This window comes from Apostichopus japonicus, chromosome 19 (genome assembly GCF_037975245.1).
Source record: "Apostichopus japonicus isolate 1M-3 chromosome 19, ASM3797524v1, whole genome shotgun sequence".
Taxonomy (NCBI): domain Eukaryota; kingdom Metazoa; phylum Echinodermata; class Holothuroidea; order Aspidochirotida; family Stichopodidae; genus Apostichopus; species Apostichopus japonicus.
Window position 1 is genome coordinate 8,918,277 of NC_092579.1, and position 22,249 is coordinate 8,940,525.

Consider the following 22,249-nt stretch of genomic DNA (forward strand, 5'->3'; position numbering starts at 1 on the left):
AACAGAATTTTCGTTCAAGTTTCAGACTGTTTTTGGCTGGAAGATTTTGGAAAAAGAGTTTGGTTGAAAACAGAAACAAGCATATTCTTTCAACTGGTTGACTTACTTAACAATTTTGCTCGTGAAACCCGAAAACGACGCCTCCTAAACGTCTAGTATAAACAAGAGAATATACTTTAATAATCCTGATAAGAACAATTTAGGGATATTTAGTCATGTCCCTGACAATCAGGGAAAATGGAGATAACGGTTGACTCAACCATTTGCAGATGTATGACTGCAAGGACTTTCTACAACCATGACAGTACCGGATTTAGATATCTCAATGACATATTAAACACAACATACATGGAATCCGGGAGTTAACCTTGGCTTATTCGGGAAATCCGCCTTTCTTCATCAACATTGATGGCCTGCTTGTACAATCTGGAAAATGAAGAGAGACTATGCTATTACCGACGGTGGGGAGGGGTTGGCTTGGGGGGTGGGCTCGGAGATAAAGTTATTTTTATGTATGTCCTATATCTATGTTTCGCTTACCAGATCAGACCATGCAAAACACCTCAGAACAGTAGAAGCAGTACAATAATAACAATGATACAGTGACAGTTTATATTTACTGTAAGTATCGTTCGTATTACCGTAAAGTTTCAATGTCTATATTACATAATTACATAATTATTTACAAGATCCCGTTTACCATACGGTTCTGCACAGAAACTTAACGAGCCAATCCAGAAGTTAAGGTCATTGCTTCAATATACTTAACATACAATGGCGTTTTCAACAGAGAATTCGTACTGTGATAACGATTGATCGGAAACAGACGTAGAGCTGGTCAAACAGGGGAAATTGTAAAGCTAACTATTTCCGACCATAACTGTGGTCTTTTCTTGCTAATCTAAGAAGTACAGAGACTAACAGTTAGTAACACTGACTGTATAGCTATAGTATAGCATCGTAGTGCATATCAGAGTAACATATCTCCAATGACGTCTAAAAAGGTAAGGCCATAAGTTGTCAAGTGTTTTATCTTATTTTTCTCTTTTTAATCTGTTTAATTCTGAGTATTATATATATATATATATACATATTATAAGTACATAATCTGAGTCACTTATTTCACTTATGATGACGAGTGAAAGTACTTTTAAACTTAATATTTTTATACTTTGTAAATAATATGGTAATATTCTCCAGTTGATAGTGACAGGTGTATAGGCCTATTATGTTTCCTTTATTTCGTTATTCTTACCAAATTTGGATGAATTTATGGTTACATTTTGGTGCAGTTTATTACATTGATATGATTAATTATACCGGCCTTGGTAGATATTTCTAATCGTCAACAACAAAACCCTACCAATAACATAAAACGCATTATTATACTTAGTACCATTTGTATTTGGATACTCACAACTTATCGCCTTTAGGGACACGTGTTATCAGCCTTAAAAGTAATGTTTAATAATCATTCAATTGGTACTCTATTTACATTAGTTTTGATTCAACATTGTTTGTTGTTGGTTATGGTTATAGCTTCAACGACATTTTAAAGGGGGAAAACGATTGCACGCCGTTGAATGAGATAAACGTTAATGTACCTTATTTAAGAGTTTCAAGAAGAAGGTACCGTTAGCCTATGGAAAGTTATGGTATTGGTACGATCTAACTGGAAACCAACCATACATCGCACCAGTGCAATCAGCCATGAACTATGAGCTGTGGTGTACCGCAAGGCTGCATTCTTGGGCCTCTGTTATTTCTTGTTTACGTAAATGATTTGTGTAACTGCTCATCTGTACTCTCCTTAATCTTATTTGCAGACGACACTAGTATCCTTTATAAACATAAATACCTCATATCCGGGGCACGTATAGTTAATAATGAGCTAAAAATGGTTTCATTATGCCCAAGGATTATTAAATATTTCTAAAACCAATTTCATGATTTTTCATCCTTTGCAGCGTAAACTTGGCACTGTTGAGTTATTCATTGATTGTAATAAACTTGTCGTAGATAATAAAGCCAAATTCCTTGGCATTTATATCGACTCCAATTTCACCTGGAAACCCGTTATCGATGTTACTTGTTCTAAAATATAAAAAGTAATTAATTTGGTATTTTGTATAAAATCAGCTATATTGTCCCATTTAATATCATTAAATCCTAGTATGGTTCACTTATTCATTCGCACGCAACTATCCTATTGTAATATTATATGGGGAAAAACTTACTCCTCTTACTCCAGTTGTTTAAATATTTAACAAAAAAGAGCCGTTCGTAATTTTACTAACTCTGATTATCGTGCACCAACCAAATCCCCTTTCTTTACTCAAAGGATTCTTAATAGTTTTGATATTTACAATTTACAGGTGACTGTTTCATGTTCAAGTATATCAAGGGGCCCATACCGCTTAAGTTTGATAGTTAGTTAAATTACAACAACAAATTCCATTTTTATAACATAAGGACATCTCACGATTTCGGCACAAATCTTTCTTGCAATGATATTGCCCATCGATTTTTTTTTATAAACAGTGGCGTTAAATTTGGAATATACTAGATAACAATATGAGAGCTACAATTAGTCATTTTTCCTTTAACACAAGGTTAAAGGATCACCTTCTAAATCATTATTGCTTGTAAGTTGTTTATTGTAAATCATTATTGGTTGTACGTTTTTAATTACCTTTGTTTGTTTTGTTTTGTTTTTTCTTTTCCTCTATTTTTGTATTGTGTTTATCTGTACTGTTTAACTTGTTTAAGGAGGACTGCTCGTACGAGCTAATGCTTTTTCAGTCCTCCTCCACCACCTTGTTTTATCTTGATTTTGTACTACTCCTTTTTAATTGTTGTGGAGATATACTCTGTTAGAAAAATATTTAGTCAAGTGCACTATATATATATATATATATATATATATATATATATATATATATATATATATATATATATATATATATATATATATATATATATATATATATATATATATATATATATATATTAGCAACTTCTTGGTCAGTGCTAAACTAAGTAGGAAAATTATAGAAGTAGGTTGTCATACCATGTAAGGTGGTTAATGTTTCTCCCATAAGTTCATAAACCAAAATGGTTGACATATCCTTGATGTCTTGATGCCCTGTGCCTTCTGTGGAGGTATGGATTTCATAATTTTGTACGTAACAATGACAAAGTCCTAATTTAAGTGCGTCGACTTCTGAGGTAGTTTGCAAATGAATATGCCTATGCGTTGTTGCGTTCAGGGTGCTATACCACTTGATACAATATAAGTACGGTCAGTTCAAAGCATTAGTGAGTTCCAAGCGGGGATTCAGACTTCCTATCGCTTCCGCACTTGACATAAGCTAGCACAGTGTGTACATCTTATAGCGGAAGGTTGACAACAATGACGTCTCTCGGAGTAAGTGGAAGAACGATTGGTCTTTTAAGAACCAGTTTAAATTTGAAAGCATTAGTGTATTATCATCATAGATAAAATGTTACGAATGTGGAATTATGGGATGGAAACAAGACTAATTAATCAATCCGATGAAAGCACGTTTATAATTACATTCCTCTGTCTTACCATTCACGTGGAATTCCATATTTTTCTTCCTATTTCAGTTGAACCTTATCGCCGCCATGCAGATTTTACGTGTGGCTATAGCGTTAGCCATCTTTGTATCAAAACCTTGTGATGCTTTTGTACCCAACATACAAAACTACGAATGCATTGATGCAGGTGCGGAATTATACAGTTTTATTGATTACTTGAAACGATGAAGGTTTATAAATCACCTTCACTTTTTGGGGGTGGGGTGGGGGTGGGTAGGGTTGGGGATTGTTTTTTTTTCTCCAAATAATGAATTCTGAGCGTGATTAGACTATAATTATTTTAAGTCTTTACAAGTTGCTCTACACGGCAGGTTGCATGAATAAATATTGATAATTTAACAGGTCTCCTTGACCGATGAAGGGAGGGGCTTGAACTTTTTGGGAGGCCCTGAAGCTACTGAGAATTTTATAATAGAGGATGTGTTACCCTATGGGTCATTGCTGTCTCTTATGTAGGGGGATTTCAGGGTCCTCCCTGGACCTTTTGGCTTTAATTTATACATCAAAGGGTGGATTCCGAGGCATGTCTAGACTATAAATTAGGTCTATATAGGTAGCCTTGTACGCTAGGTTTTGCTTTTTTATTTGTGCGAAGTTGACCCGTAACAGTGGTCCAATTCATCCTCGGCTGAATGCAACACAACCCAGCCCAACTGAACCACCCCACCCCTTGCTGACGATCGGAGGTGCGGGTCATGCCCCTCCCCCTGCCTTTGCGCACGCTACTGGTAATATTCAGTATAATTTGAATGCAAACTTTTAGCCTTTTTGCTCATAAAATACTATGCAAACTGATATGTATAACTCTATCCCGTCATTAGACGTTGCTCTTTCATCATCTAATATATCTATTATACACTGTTAATTGAAAACCCCATCTCAATAGCTCGTTTCTAACTTTGCTTGAATGTAAACTATTTTCTGTCAAGTACCTCCAGGAATTGTATCCTAGTAGTGTTGTCTGTGATGTCATCATAGCAGAAGTTCGTTCAAAACTTTAGTCAATATTCTTGAATCTAGTCTTTAAAATGTCACACATTTGGAAAAAGTTTGCATAGGTTTCAAGTCTCTCTGCATTGAATATTTTATCGGTGTATAAAATGGTTTCAAAATAGCAGAAGTTCGTTCAAAACTGTAGTCATCACTTTTGATCTAGTCTATAAAATGTCACACATTAAGAAAAGTTTGCATAGGTTTCAAGTCTCTCTGCAGCGAATATTTTAAGCGGTATACAAAATGATTAGTACCTAATAGATAAGTACATATACTCGTTTAGTTCGATAGCCATAAGGATATCACAGAAAATACACTGTGATCCACTTCATGCAAGGTAAAGGCCGGCTTGCTATTGAAAGATGCATACCAAACAGTTCACCAAGCTCGAAAAGTTTGTGTCTCCACAATATAACATGCTGTTAGGAATTTGAGATTGACAGAAACATTGTTAAAGCAATGAACTTCAGTTACCGGACTATCACTGTCCAGTTGATTTTGTTTGGGACGAAACGTAAACTTGGTCAGTATACTGACTTCTCAATTGTTTGTGATGGTCAACTGATTAAGGCCAAACATTCTGTTGTTTACCTCGGTCTGGAGTTAAACCAATACCTTGATGGCGAACAAATTGTTCTTGGCATTATTAGTAAAACAAATTCTCGACTCAAATTCCTCTACAGGCAAGCTAATTATTTTAATCAAAATGTGAAAAAGACCATCTGTACAGCCCTTGTTCTTTGTCTGTTCGATTATTCCATCTCATCTTGGTATGGAGGTATATCTAAGTACCACGCTCGTAGATTACAATGTGCCCAGAACAAAGTTATCAGATTCATTCTGGGTAAAGATTTTTCTTATCACATTAACCATGCTGACTTTAAAACTCTTGGTATTTTGAACATCAACACTAGGGCTGAACAGCTTCGTCTTAATCATGTTTTTAATGTTTTCCATGGTACCTCTCCAGTTTATATGAGGGAGAGTTTTATTAGAGTAAATAGTGTTCATAGCCATAACACAAGAGGTAGTATTTTTAATTTTCAACTTCCCAAAATTAAAACGCACAGTGCTGGGTCTTTTTATTACAATGCAATTAAAAACTGAAACAGGCTACCTGAAAACATAAAATCCATCCTGCTGAAATACAATTTTAAAAAAGATGCCAAAGCCTACCTTTTAAATCATATGAATGTCTAGCTTGTAAATATATTTCTTTTTTACAGTGTTTGTATGCATGTTTTAGATGTTTTAATAGTTTATTTCTTATCTTTTGTATTTTTATGGTTATAAGGACCCCTTTGGAAATAAGCTTTTAGCTTAAAGGGTTATCCTTGGCATGTTATTTTCTTTTTGATGCATTTAAGTATATTCCCATCTTGTATTTTAAAAGTTTATCTTTATGTGCAATTTTTGTTTGTATGTAGATGAAGAATGATATCTTGCCGAATAAAATAAAATCAAAATAATAAGCTAAGCATCCGAGCAACAAGGCATATAGAATGACTTTATTGTCCTTCTTACAAAACCATATACTGCAGACAAGATGTTCTGCTCGAATGTGTTTCTTAATGTTCTTTCTATATATGAACAGATCCTATTCCGGTAACCTCAATCGAAGTTAACCACACGGTACTGAATCTGCCCGATGGCAGTTGGAGACTTTCGTATACTATATCATGGGAACCTCTTACGCAATATGACTGTAAGTACGAATCTGTCTTCAATCTAGCAAAAAACTACGAAACAATGTTAAATGATCAATCTAGAAAACAAACAAAAAAATAGTTGAGTTGATTTACTTGAGCAAGGATATCGAAAATGAATTCTTGCAACCAACGAATATATACCTTTTGAAACTACAGGATACAGTTTTGTAATTTAAATACTATAAGTATTTTATATATTATATTGTATATATTATGTATACAATATATTATATACAATATATGCAATATATTATATTATATACATATATTTTATATATTTTATAAACAATATAGTTATAGTGTACCTCTCGGACCTTCAATGTGAGACGCATGAGAATAGTATTATCCACTGGATATTCCCGACCTGTAAAGATGCTCTAGCAGCCGCGGGTCAGAGCGCAAGTGATAAACTTTCGGTAAGTATATTTACATATAAACGAGGTTATATAGGGGCGGGGGGGGACATAACACTTTAAAGTGCTCATTTGTAGACAAAACACTTCATATTAAAACAGCAATGAACCATAGTAAGTCAATCCTTCTAATCTTAGCGGTGACACTTAACATTTCTCTTTGGAAGAAATCTTAATAGGTTTTGACTGATGGATATTGCTAACGGTCAAACTTAATTAGTTCTGTTTCACGATCACGATAAACATTTTAATTCATTGAACAGAAACTGCTCGGAATGAATTATCTTTATAGTGTTTGAATTATAAAGTGTAGTTGAAAGTAAGATTAGTGACAAACCGTTACTGATTAATGACCATATTCAAGTTTTATCAGTTTATCAGTCGATATACGTACGTCATTACATTCTTCGTTTTTCATATAAATGCACTGAATTCAGGTCGGCTTTCATTAAAATAACAATATCAAGTTAGATACTGAAAAAATCACTTGACATATTGGTGTATACATAGTCGCACGACATGTATGATAAAAAATATCCTTAAATACTATGCTCTGTCACCATCATGATACTATACACAAGCACAGCTGGGAAAAAATATTGAAAGTCCAATTAAAATGTCAAACATCCATCAAAATTTACAAAATAAGGTGAGGTGTGACTTACAGTACCGAAGCTAATTAGTTAAGTCGTTACGCTTTTTCTTTGCAATTTAGATCAAAGATGTGTGCAAGTAACACACAAATCTGGTTAGAATTTGTGTCAAATATATTACTTGAATCTGCTAAGATAAACATTACGTTTCATGAAACGAAGGACATGTCCCACTAACATAACGCTAGTTTTATAGATTCTCTTTCAGCCGTCTGTCATGACTAATGTTATATTTACTATTTCGTTTCATTAACCAGGGATGCGTCCCACTAACACAACCCTTGTTATAGATTCTCTTTCAGCCGTCTGTCTTGACTATTAATATATTTACTATAACGTTTCATTAACCAGGGATGCGTCCAACTAGCATAACCCTTGTTAAATAGATCCTCTTTCAGCCGTCTGTCATGACTAATGTTATATTTACTATTACGTTTCACTAACCAGGGATGCGTCCCACTAACATAACCCTTGTTATATATATTCTCTGTCACGACTAATGTTATATTAACTATAACGTTTCATTAACCAGGGATGCATCCCAATAACACAACCATTGTTATAGATTCTCTTTCAGCTGTCTGTCTTGACTATTAATATATTTACTATAACGTTACATGAACCAGGGATGCATGTGTCCCACTAAGAGACCACTGGTTAGATTCCCTTTTCACCACCTGCCATTAATAGTGTTCTATATACTAGAGAGATACATGAACCGAAGGATATGTCTCACTAACACATCCCTCGATAGAGATGTTACTCGTTTATGATAATTAAATGGAGAAATTTACTGCAGTTCTCATCCGGAGGAAGGTTAATAGGTGGGATCGTCGAACCAAAATTCCTCCAAATGGCCCTAAGCTTTTATATCACTATACCTGGATATGTTACAGTTGTATCTGCCTGGTCACAGTATATGTATATTCGATTTCAACAGGTAGTGACTTCACTAAGTAGCCTACTTAGGGACTCAATATATCTAATTAGAAAGTAGGATCCTTACATCATTGTCTTTCCACCTATATCAGTTAGCTCCATATGAATTAGATATACTAAAATACAATTCAGTTCCCATGATCATCCAATATGAAATCATCACGACACAGCTTCACTTTCAATTTTTCTTTTCTGTCCTTTTCCATTTAACCAGCAATCAGCGTTTATGTCAGGAGACGCCCCTTTCACTCATAACTGTCTGTTTCAGGTAAGAAACATTATCTCGAATGAACAAAACTAACACGACCTTGGTCACATAACCAGAGATAGTAGATTAGCATATATTAAACACAAGTGGTTATCTACAGTTACTGTAGAAAGGCTAAGTTCTTTGCATATTTTTTTTCTACTTGGAAAAAAGAATGAATGGGTTGAACATGAAATAAAAACATCAAAGCAGCAATTACGAAAACATGTTTCGTATAATGTTAGACTGAGAAAATTTTCTTCTGTATGACAATTTCCATGATTTTCATGTTGTACCTATATTAGGAGATGATATAAATACTGTTCTCCTATTTTTACATGTTACTCGGCATATTCATTATTGTAACCTTTATGCTGATACATCAGACTTTTAGTTAGATCATGGAGGTAAAACTGTTTTACCTCCATGGTTAGATTAATGTAGAAATAACAGGGGCAACTCTGACATGATTGTTTCTTTGATCCTTTGTTTAATAATTAATAGGTGGCTTACGGTGTAACTTCAGAGGGATCACCGCTTCCAGTATCCCCAGCTTCGGCAATGCAATTCGAAACCCCTGGTAAGTTAACGCTGCGTTAGTCAAGGAGTATTCGTCTGACTAAATCAACAGTCACAAGTCTATAGTTAACTCTATGGGAAACGAGGCTATGAATTGTTTGCTATTACTTTAAGATTTATTTTGGTTTTTATCCATTCCTATGAATTTCAAATTATATTCAATATTACACTTGAATAAGTATAAATCGGGGAATTTTTCAACGTATTTTTCCTGGGTTAGGGGGTGGTCTGGTAGGAGAACTTCTTTTGGCGAGGGAGCTTCCAGGATTGAAAGTTTTAAATTGATCAATTGCAAGTGCACGTTTCTTCACTCCCCCAGCCTTTCCCCGTTTCCTTTTCCTCATTACTATAAGCCAAGTCAGTCGCATCCTAGGCGAACGTCAGCAGTCAGTGAACACCTCATTTCATCTTCACCTTCAAAGTAAACTTGCTGGCGTTCTCAACAACAGTAGCCACCCTCTACACATTAATTTGGAAAGTGCAATAATACCCCGCAGTGGGCGGATGAGACTACCCCGTGCCGTTACGAATCGTTACAAATCCTCCTTTATCCCTCGTTTTATTAAACTTCATAATGAATCTTTTACTCGCTAGGTCAGTAATCTTGCTCATTGTGCAATCCAATGTTTCACAAGTATCTCTGGTGCTGTTTTACTGTATTTTGTATTTTACCGTGTTTACGTATCTTGCCAGCTTTGTTTTAAGTCGTATGTCTTAGTATTTGAGAGTCTTATATATTTTGTGTGTATTTTATGTACTGTACATATGTTTTATATTGTGAGCAATCAATTGCCCAGCTTGGGATGCAATAAAGAGAATCTGAATCTAAAAAGTGCACGTTTAAAAGTTCTCGGTATATGATTGCATAAACCCACAGGATATTAGCTATATTGAAGATGTCATATTAAGAAACATAATTACCTATTTAAAATCTCAGTATGTTTGTAGTTTGGAAGTTACTGTAACATATGGCGCATTGCTTTATCTCTTTTGCAGATTTCGATTATAAGATAAAGTGGATACTATTTATAGCAATAGTTAAGTTATCGTGTCGTGAGTTGATCCAATCATAGAGTAGAAAACATTTCTTATTTCAATAAACTAGATTTTGATCCACTGAATAGTCAAGATTTGATTCTTAAACATTATAAGGAAATAACGTGGCACGTGTAAACAAGTAAAGTGACCCACCATAACCGTCGTTCTTAACATTATATGTATACCTTAAATCAATATGTTGTCATATTTTGTGACAGTTTACGCTATATGGAAGAAAATGGATTTGAATTATCTAGCTTACTGATCCACGTAATACACACGTTAAGACCTCTTATCCGCATATTGAAAAATTAAGTTAAGCTAATAATTAAATGTTAAAGATGTGAATTTAACATTTGATTCTGATGCTTTTGTTACATAACTGTAGACTGTTACGAGGAAACACGAGATGCCACCTTTTGTGCGGCTCAGGGTGAGTGAATATACCAGTATTACAGTGGGTAACTTGCACCTCGTGGTCTGTTGGTAACGTGTACCTCGTGGTCTGTTGGAGATAATCCGATATTTAATATGATGTTACTTTCTGTTATTTTCATAAGTTAACAATATTAGGAAGATTCCTCAATTTAAGATAAAAAAGAACCCCGCTTAGTTCGCTGTGGACACGAAGCTATCACACGACGTAAAAATTCAACCTGGTGACCTGGGCAAAAAGAAATAACTGTCCTATATATATGCGCAAGTTAGATTGGGTTCCATTTTCTCCTTAATGCAATATCGAACCTGTCTGATTTTCGAGAAATGAGCTGTGTGAGGAGTCCTTTGGGTGTCGGGCCCGGGATTTGCTCTCTCTCTCTCTACCTCTCGCTCAACTCTATAGCGCTGGAAACGCATTTATTTATAAAGAAATACCCCAACACTTAACCACGCTTGGGAGCTGATAAGACTGATACAATTAACCAGATTGTTTAATTAAATTTGCACTATATGTTTTGAAGCGGAATTGGTAGGGTCCAAATTAAATAAGTGAGAGAGCTTTGAATTTTACAATTGCCATGTTGCATTCAAAATATGGTACATTCCCATTTTTGAAAAAGGGAGTTTAAGGTTTTGTCAATCTGCATCAATGATATCGCAATTATGTTGCAGGGAGATTATGTTCGGAAAAATATTTCTTAGCTATTGTTATCACGGAATCGATATGTAAGAATCTTGCCTTACTGCTTAAAATCTGTGGCTGTACTTTAAATTTCAGTGCATACTCTTTCAAGTAAACACACGTACTTCGAATGTACCTCTGTAAAGTCATTTTCCCTCAGTTGAAACATAACTCGAAAGTACAAACATTCTTCACAACTTTGGAGAAATTACACTATTGAGACGTGATGGTATTTTGACCAATCGTTTTGCCATATCTAAATTATATAATTTCCTATAATTTCCTTTTAATTTATCAGACGTTTACCGATGTGGTAAGCCCACTGACGTATCCCTTGATCATGTTACATATACGTCAGACGGTAACGTTAGCATGACGTTTATTTGGTCTCCTCCGGTACAAGTAAACAGTATGAGAACATTAGAGGAATACCAAACACAGCTTCACACGACTGATGGAGACCTGATCCTGTCTCATACCATCCAAATATATGATAGTGTAAGTACGAAGTTACCTATATCAGAGGGTTTCAAAAATATTAAATAAATTACATGGCAGATATGAAAATATGTGTTTTACAGATATAATATCAATATGATGGTATACTGTAAGTGTAACGCCCATCTAAAATTAATAAACAAAATTAGCTTAAGGCGCATATCTTCAACACATGCGATGGTGGTATGGTTTCTGATGGACTAATGGACTGCTATGTGACTGCATGACATTTGTATTAAAATATCCACACGAGCCTGAGATGTGTCGAAGAAAAAGATATCAAGATCATCACTACTACTGTGTTAGCTTTTACTATATGAGTCGTTCTGAAAAGAGAAAAGTTCAACAATGCCCAGTGAAAATTGTTATAGTTTATACTTCATTTAGCCTTTAAGAAGATCCTGCTAGGATCGAAACGTCAGGCCAGCTTACTTTTACACAGAGTTTATACTTTAATAATGTTAACATTTTCAATTATTTTAAACAGAACCAAGTTAATACATGGGAAGCCATCAGCGCAGAAATTCAAGAAGGCCTTGAGTACAAACTTACGGTTAGAAAAAAAAACCTTTATATTTTATTATTCAGATGTAAGTCGAATGGTACATTTACAATTAATCCACACTACACGTCTCAAGCATCCCATACCATTTTTGTATTTCATTGTTCAGCTCTAGTCGTTTGAATTTTTAATATTTATTATTTTTCCTTGGAAATTTTACAGATCATTCCTTACGTTTCATCAGATTATGCAAATAATCCTGAACCAGGAAGACTTGCCACAAAGTTATTCTTGGCCGAAATTTCCGAAGAAGGTAAATTCGATTACAATTATGGTGGTATGATTTCAAATATATTACAGGAACACAAATAAAGGTCGTATATTTACATTTTAACCTACTAATATACTGTTTTCTTTATTCTCAATGTGCAAAGTTATGCTCACAAAATTGATTGTTTGGTTGAGTTGACTATTGGTTTATAGAATCATCGAATACTTTGCTTGATTGATTGATTGATCGAATTGATTTGATTCGTAGATTGATTGATCAATCCATTAATTGGTTATCGGTAGTTAGGTTGATTTTATTGAATGTCTGATTATTTGGTTGCATTAAATATTGCTTTATAGAATCATCAATTAATTTGCTTGCTTGATTGATCCATTTGATTTGATAGATTGGTTTATCCATCCATTAATTGGTTATCGGTTGTAAGGTTAATTTGATTGAATGTTTGATTATTTGGTTGATTGATTGCATTGATTGTTTCATTGATTGATTGATTGATTGATTGAATGGATTACTGATGGATTAACTGATTGATATTTTCATTTAGATTTCACAGATCATCCCTTCACGACTGAACAAGAGACTGACACAATCGTTCGTGATAAAGCTAGCATGGGGATCCAATCAACAAGCTTTGCCCCTGGACCAAAGCCTACCCCTGAATCCGTCTCATCTACGTCAACAACAATGATCCTAATCATCGGTCTTTTCGCAGTTTTTGTGATTGTTGTTGTTATTGTATGCTTTCTATTGACAAAGAGACGAAGACGCATAAGAAAAGATAATCTAGAGAACCTCCATCTTGAACAAATGTACCAGGAGAAAGCCATTGGTAATATTTTTATGGAAATATTTTAAAAGAAAATAATAGTTTTTAGAATGGTTTTAGCCAATATGTTGCACGAGGCAGTAGCAATTGATGCACCGGATATACACAGATAACACAGTTGCTATTGTAAATCTTACAGCTTTGTACCAAAGTAAAAATAGATCGTGCTATCAATCGGCTGTAATCCTAATAGCACATGCTAACATTTTTTTCTTCAGATTTGTCAGCACAATCCAGTATTTAATGTGGTACAAAACTTTAAGATTTACTGGTAATCTTTGTGTGAATCGGCTGATTGATATGAGATACGAACTCAGTGAATATGTGTTGAGCTACATACTTAAATGTTAAATTGTGACACTAAATTAGGTTTAATAAAAATACTGAAATCCCTCCAGTTTTCTATACCACTTTTTAATATTTGAGAAATGACACTTCAGCATCTATCCAAAGGTGTACTTACTGGGATAAACAGAGGATTAGGTCAATTTCTCGATCAGAACAAAGCTCAATATGACAACTTAGATACCAGAGATTATAATACTTAAAGCTGAATACCTTTAAAACTGTAATAGCTATAAACGCCTTACCAAAACTGATATTCTACCATTTTGTTTTGGTAATATCGTGCCTAAGTTCTTGCCTGAAGTCACCATTTTATTAAAAAAAAAATATGCTATTCACGGTCTGTGTATGTATTTATGTTTTGTTTTTTTATTTACAGAGAAGACTCGAGAAGTTGATCCCATATTAACAGACAAAGAAATTAGCCACGATAAAGTCATAATCGAGCAAAAGCTAGGGGAAGGTGAATTCGGTGTGGTGCATATGGGCAAGGTCACCGGCATGAAGAATAAAGTTGAAGATGTGACAGTTGCTATTAAAACTACTAAAGGTGATGTAGATATTTATTAATCATCAAACGTACATTTTATAATATAAGATAGTATAATATAATCTTCGACGTGAAGTAACAGGATGATGTATCAAGAGAAATGCAAAGCGTTCATAAGTTCATGGAATCCTATTGAAGGACGCTACGGGATGTTGGTGTTATTTCCACAGAGAGATCCTGTATCATTTTGTACTAACAAGGCGTTATGTGTTTCGCCTGAGTTGCTTTTATAGAAGCAGATTGAATAAAAACTCCTTTTCAGTATAAAAATATGACATGGAAGAAGTAAGCCTTCAACAATGTGAACAATGAAGGTATTGCTATATTATACAAGTCCGTGTATACGTTAAACGTGTAAAGACCTATACCATCTAACTCGAAATATGTTAAAATAACTTTAAAAATACATTATGGAATTAATAACATAATTATGACAAATACAACTTTCAAAACTTGTTTTAAACGAAATGATATATAATCTCCGAATGGGGATAGTTTAGGATGAATACGTATACCTTACCTATTCAATTTGAGCGATCTTAATGATCTTTTATAAGAGCAAAAGGGAAACGACACGATTTGCACGACACCACATATCGATGCTTTTTAAATATAAGCCTAATTCCGTGCAAATTTGGAATGTAGAGCTGCTATGTCATAGTTTTGTCGCCATTCCATTGTTGGTCCAAACCACATGCAATATTTATTCCATTTTAACAGTTGGAGCATTTTCTGATGTAAAAGAAGACCTGATAAACGAAATGAAACTCATCGCAGAGCTGGGCGACCATGTGAACATCCTCTGTCTTCTTGCTTGCTGCTCAATGAATGAACCGTTCTACCTTATAACAGAATATATGAAGTATGGTGACTTGCTGGGATTCTTACGGGACTGCAGAAAGGTAAGTCGCTACACACATGTTACATATTTGTATTTTCTACTTAGAAAGTACTAAAGCATTCAAGCTTAATTATTAATATGTTATGAGGGCGACGAAACGGATGGGGCGTTTGATCAATCATTGTTTGTTTCTTCAGCTTCCTTTAAACTTGAAATTCATACAGCATCAAATATATTTCCAACGTCAAAAATTAGCGATATTTTCCATCCAATTATACAAACATTTACCAGATCACACATCCCATTCCCAACGTGGATTAATCTTCCTTTGTTCTTTCTTTTTTTTTTGGCGTTTTTGAGGCGATTGCCGTTTACTCGGTGTTAGATTAAGCTTCATTATTCGTTTCCTGTTCCCTGTTGGGATTTTGATTGATACAGTTCAATTTATGCCGGTGCTGTTGCCTAGTGGATACAGACGGTGGTATGTTAAGCACCGAGGCTTAGTAATCGGGAGGTTTCGGGTTTGATACCCGACCGGGTCATAGTAAGGTGGGGTTTTCATGCAAGAGCAATCTACGATTTTTCCATCGGAAATAACTTTCTAAATTGAAAAAGGTTTCATATTTGAGATAAACATTTGGATTGGAATCCACCCGACGTGTAAGTTGTAATCCATAAGCCCTTGTGGGTTTCTCTCACATTTGAGGTAACTTAAGCGTCGTAAAATAAACTACTGCTAATTATCATCATCATTGTTATAATTATCCGTGAAAGTTTCTTCTTAGATTGTTTTAACAACCATGCTCAAGGGGATTGTGAACGTCAGTTGTAATCTAAGAAAAATGAAAAAGAAAGCCACTAAAATTTGTTTCCACCTAATGAAGGAGCATTTCATAGACCTTCGTTCATATCTTTATATTCTCATCACAGCTAGCGAGTGCTGAGAAAGACCAAGTATATTCTGTAGGGGAATTACAACAACTTATTATTGCTCGTGACATCGCAAATGGAATGGTAAGTCGTTAATTTCATCGATTAGGATGTAACTGTGACACTTTCAGTTTCAAATAACATTAAGAACTTGTCAAAAGCATAGAGAGTAATAACATTTTGGTTTCCAAAGATGTGACAATCTACAATAAATTCGTCATCAGTTAGATGTGTATAGAACAACGTTTATAGTTATTAAAGGCCACGTGTAGACACTTCCATTCGTATTAGTATAATTATAGACTTTCTCTCAATGTATTCTCCAATATGTATAAATATTGTTGATGAGAGCTAATCCGATAAAAGGTGATGGCTCTCCAATCAAAATGGCTTGACCAACTATTCCAGCATTCACCATATAAAATTAGCTTATCACAAGCAACGTAGACTATAAATCGACGGTATCAGAGCAAGACTTAACGGTTCCTCTTCGGGTATGAGAAGCCGACGGATCCAAGGACAAGTTTCAGACACATCGGATGTTAAAATAAATTATTTATCAAAGAAAACATGTATTTGGTTTGGCAGGCCCATATTCAAGAAAGACGTTTCTATCACGGGGATCTTGCTGCTCGTAACGTACTCGTTGGTGAAGGACTGACGATAAAAATATCTGATTTTGGACTCGCCGATGACATTTACACGAGAGGATATAAAAGGAGAGCTACCGAACAGAAGATACCGGTGAAATGGTGCAGTCTGGAAACGATCATAAATGGAATATGTAGTTCGGAAGGAGACGCGTATGTAACCAAATACGTTACTCTTATCTCATTTTGTTTTATATTTTATGCACAAACAGTTTGGTTAATAATTGATCATATAGGCTATACCTCTAACTTAAGCATTGATGGATACATCCATCAAGTTCCTTTACCACCTATTCCAATTTGTGAACTGTTTTCGTTAGATGGAAAAGAAGAATAATCAAAGATAATTTAAATTAATGTTTCTATCATTTTAACAATTTATATTTAGGTAAACATGTTTCGTAATATTCAAGCCATAGGGATCTGGCAGAGGAAGGCACTAACGATACTTTTAGCTAGGACATTGAGGTAGCCTTTATTAGTGTTAACCAACAGCGGATAATACGTGAGATAAACAGTAGGATGGTGACTTCGAAGTTCGGACACTTAAGACTTAAAACACCCCAAAACTAAATCTTCTGGTCTAAATCACCAGAAAATATACTTCATATGGTGGGAGAATTTTGTTATAGTACGATACACGGCCAAACTTTCTTTTCTGCAAACTGTTTTCACGTTGTTTTCCAAGAAGATTCTTCGTGATTGTGAAGCTGGTATTTCTTTGCTAGAGTATTGCGAAGTTCGGACACGCAGCCCACAGTGTGGCGCTGGTGATAAAATTGGTGGCGCAGTTGCTTTTTCAGTAATTATAACAGACTTCATAGATCTTCGTCATTTTATTGACAAATATGTAAGTAATTTCTTGCACACGGGTCATTTTGGAGAGAAAATAACTGTAGCTTCGTACTTTTTGGTGAAATTTGACTCTTCCTGTAGATTTTCATGGTGAAATCGTGTATTTCTTAGGGTGTCCGAACTTTCGCAGTATGCCGAACTTCGCAATACTGACTATACTTATTATCACTGCTCAAAACACAGTTAATATTGCATGAATCCATAAACTATGAGTAGAATCGTTCATATTCTGACACCATGTCCTCCTTTGGAGCTTCATAAATTCATACGTGGTACAATCATGGAATGAAGACTGTTTTTTTCTGGTGGGCGGAAGCTTCGACTTCACCCATTCTCATACATACCCTTCATACTGCTCTTTTATCTCAAATTAGTTGGTCCTTTGGAGTACTGCTGTACGAAATTTTCACACTCGGTGGTACTCCTTATCCTGGTATCGCACCGCGGTTGTTAGTCAGTCAACTGAAAAACGGCTACCGCATGGACCAACCAGGCAGTTGTCCTGATGATGTGTGAGTACATAGAAAAACAAATTTGAGTACTGATAACAATGCAATCGCCATGACATGAGCTAATTGTATGGAACGTGAAATTTAACACCAGTGAAAACGTGAAATTTAAATACTGCCTATTACTTAGTTTTTATTGCGTATTAAGTTTTCTTTTGCTTTGTTTACTTTTTCTTCAATTACGTTGTTCAAATTTCTTGGTATGTATTTATGATTTAACTTTTTTGGCAGTTTGAAGGGAGAGAAACTCTGGTTTTGTTTATTGTACTTCATTCTACCTCATTGTTGCTCATATGTTGTAGACAAGCAAATAAAATATACGAAAATAATTCTTTTAAATACTTTACTATAGTATCACACGAAGATTGCAACTTTTTCTACGATATGAATATGTATTTCGAAACGATTATCAACTGTGTAATTAGGGTTATTCATTAATAGTTATATATATATAAACAGTCTACTGGTTTCTATTTCTGGCACAAAGGACCGTTTGCATTGATTGAAATGTTTCTCCATAAGGAAAATCCTGACCATGGAATAATCAGAAAAGGTTGCTGAATACACTGTTAGTGTTTATAACCTATTTTTGCAGGTACGATTTAATGAAACGCTGTTGGCAGGAGAGTCCGATGTCTAGACCCAAATTTACAAATATGTTTGAAGAGTTCGGAGAGATGTTAATGAAGCGTACAGATTACCTCGAATTCGGCAGTGAAGATGTACTTGAAGTAAGTCACAGTTGGAAGACTCCTTATTCTGTTTCTTCAAAATGATATCTTCTATGTACTCTCATGTTGTTTATTTCAAAAGTGTCTGAAATAAAATAAAAAAAATCGTTTCAGTGAATGAATTAAAGAAACCCATTTCATATTATTCGGATACAATTAGGCACCGGAAAACTCGTTGCACAAATCACGAATAAGTAAGGTCATAAAAACAATGTTAACAATTCCTAAAGATGCTTTTTACCTCTACAAAATTGTCTTGAATAAACAGGTCTCCTTTATAGAATCCCTTTACTTCACATGTGTTATAATAGAAAGTAGTTGAACTGACACCGTTTGAAGAATACATGTTGTTTTACATTAGGCGGCAACTATATACACACTTGCCGAAAATAGTTTTTAGCACATTTTCAATTGCGAATTTGTGCAGCAGCTGAAAAGGAAAGCTATATGTAAATGACTTTGGCATTGATAAAGAACTGAAAAGGAAATTATATATGAAATGATATGATTTAAGTTTAATGTTATGTGGGTGACTATTGGTTTCTTTGTGATTGTTTTTATTTCAAAGATGGAGGAACTGCTAGAGCTACCGAGACGAGGTTCTACAATACAGGCTAATCATTACATTTCACAGCCAGATGAAGGGGATGCAGGGATGAAGCTGCCTCCTATACTTAACGAAGAGAGCGAAGTCGACTTTGATGAGGTCCAGAGTGCTTTGCAACAATCTACAAGTGACAAAGGGAAAAACAGTACAAAGCAGGACGACGAACTTGTAATGATGTAAATTCAACGTATTACTCATATTTACAATGTGAAAGTCAGTTGGAAATTTGCTTTGGTTTGTTTCTATAAGATAACGTTGCAAAGCTACATATGTGTTCCCGCTGGCGTTTTGGGTGACCGATGAATAAATGAGAAGGTTCTTGGATGGCAATTTTACTTTGACCATCTTGCTGAACAGTTAAAAGATCTTACAACATGGATACAAAATAGGTTTGATAAAACGCAAGACGGATAAATATATATTGTGACGTAAATTAATATTATCTTTTCATTCAGATTCAAGCAAATGCTCATATCATATTCGTGACAGCGTTCATTACCTCTTATACCTTTAATAAACGATCAAACTAATAGCGTAATTTAGGCCCATCATTTGATTTTTAATCTTTATATATATTGACAGAAATCGGGGATAAAACATAAAATAAGAGTTTATAAAAATGTTTATATAAGTATATTAGCGATATGCATTTCTTATAAATCATTCTTTTTATTCAGAGTTGCGCCAAAAATAGGTCTGCTTAGGCCTTTGCTATTTTATTTTGATGTGTTTTTTGTTTCATTGTACCCAATAAGTTGATAATTTCACAAAGTTTTACGAAAATGGATAAGAGCATAAAAATGAAAAACAATGCTTTCAAAGCCCGAATATTTGATGGAACCGTTTGTATGTAGTTGTTTTGGCGTTTTAAAAAATATTTTTGTGTCGTTTTTAAAATGTTGTCTTTTATGTTATAAATCCGTGGTTTATATATTTTTGGTTAGGGAGGGGGGGGGGGCATGGCCGCATTAGTCTTCCGTAGTTATCAATGATTTTAGTATATTCATATGTTAATGCATCCCAATTCTGTATAAGAGAAGCGGATTTAAATCATAAAGAAAAACATGAAAGATATTAAAAGTTCTTATACTGTGCATCTATGACATAAGTAAGTAAGTAAGTAAAACTTTATTTCATCCCAAAAAGGAAATTACAAGCTCGCATATGTACATATAGGAAAAATACAAGATGATAAAGGGTAAAAAGACATAAAGGCGTGATGATTAAACAAATGTCACACCAGTTTAGATGGCAAGAACGGGAAGATAAAGCAGGCTACTATCAATTGAAACGACAATGAAAGAGCCTAATGCACTGAGGGATAAATGAAGATTTGTGACGATTTGTTATTGCATTCGGAAGCCTCATCCGCCCACTCCGAGAGATTATTGCACTGCTGAGATTCAGAAACAATGGGTGATTCTCGTCGGCAAGGATGGCGTCGAGCTTAGAATCAATAACATGATGGTACATACACTCCATTGATGAGCTGGTCCCCATCCAGAATACGATTAGCCTGTCTGATAACAGAATCAATGCGTTTCTTATCATTAGCAGTCACATTACCACCCAGCATGCCATACAATATTTCAACATGCTACAAATGACTGAGTTATAAACGATAGTGAGGATACGACTGTCAATGTCAATGCTTTGTATACTAACGTCACACCTGTATGAGTTTAGTTCACTTTGGGGCAGGCAACATGTTCATTTCTAATCTCGAAAACGATACTTGATTGTAAATTTTACAATAATGCTAAGAATATCTTCCTTTTCCATCCGCTAAAAGTAACTTCCCGCATAAATATCCTTTTAAGCTTTCATAATTAATATATAGTTGATTTCCCAAACTGACCCGAGTACCTATTCAACGAGAGCTAGTATACAAGCAAATAAACTAGAATACGAGTAGGGATCAAACTTTAGTTGAAAAACATACACCGCATTACTTCACCATTTGTACTTGAATATTGAAACATTTCTTTTCACAATTCTTTGATAAGTTGCAGTTTGCAAGTGTTGGTTCATGGTACAATATGTGACCTGTCAATTCAATAATACCACAATCTAGCACTGCTCAGTCATCACAATGTTTTATTTCACAATATATTACATACAATTTTGAAATAAGAATAAAGTCAAAGTGAAATGTTCCACCTCCTGAGTCTGCTATGTAGTGAACCCAAGCACAAACTTCTGAACAAACAAACAAAAACATGACATCAAAACATCATCCCAGACGAACCAAGTATAATTCTCAACATTTGATAAAGTTATTCCGCACATATATCACGTAGGACACGGCTAGAAGTTACTTATAATATTAATATATATTACAGCGGGCCCCGCAAACATTTAGGCCCACGACCCATGATCTTCCTTGAGAACTGAACCACGAACTACCTTACCCGCACACGCCATAGTTTATGCTCAGAATGTATAAAAGATAGCTTGACTCGAAGCTTGATGTTAAAAGATGCGGGCAATCGATTTCCTTCGCCAAGCACCGAAAACTAGTTTTTAACTTTTGGAAAATCCCACGACCCACCGAACAGGTTTCTCGACATACAGTTTGCTCCATAATATTCCTAGGGTAAATATAATAACAAACAATGCGAACACATTGTTCGTTATTCTGATGGATGATGGATCTTGGTGAGTGTTATAGTAATGTAAAGATGTGGGCGGTGCCAAGAGGCGTCAAGCCCGTAACTATAATACTGCAGTTACTATAGTTGCATGTATTATGTATTTTTTGTATATGTAATCAGTACGAATTGACATAAGGTCAAACAACC

The 22,249-nt window shown here is 34.8% G+C and overlaps 2 protein-coding genes across 2 annotated transcripts in view; both read left to right on the forward strand.

Annotated features, from left to right (window-relative positions):
• Positions 1–22,249, forward strand: part of LOC139960676 (uncharacterized) — a 53,945-nt gene that overhangs the window by 10,904 nt on the left and 20,792 nt on the right. The window lies entirely within an intron of this gene.
• Positions 815–21,741, forward strand: LOC139960671 (uncharacterized). Its single transcript, XM_071959224.1, has 18 exons — positions 815–1,004; positions 3,631–3,748; positions 6,209–6,319; positions 6,618–6,739; positions 8,543–8,596; positions 9,080–9,155; positions 10,581–10,625; positions 11,611–11,810; positions 12,298–12,363; positions 12,535–12,625; positions 13,149–13,433; positions 14,155–14,325; positions 15,046–15,227; positions 16,097–16,180; positions 16,685–16,899; positions 17,976–18,113; positions 18,706–18,841; positions 19,410–21,741. The coding sequence occupies exons 1-18, from the start codon at positions 990–992 to the stop codon at positions 19,626–19,628; spliced, it is 2,328 nt and encodes a 775-aa protein (XP_071815325.1). The 5' UTR covers positions 815–989; the 3' UTR covers positions 19,629–21,741.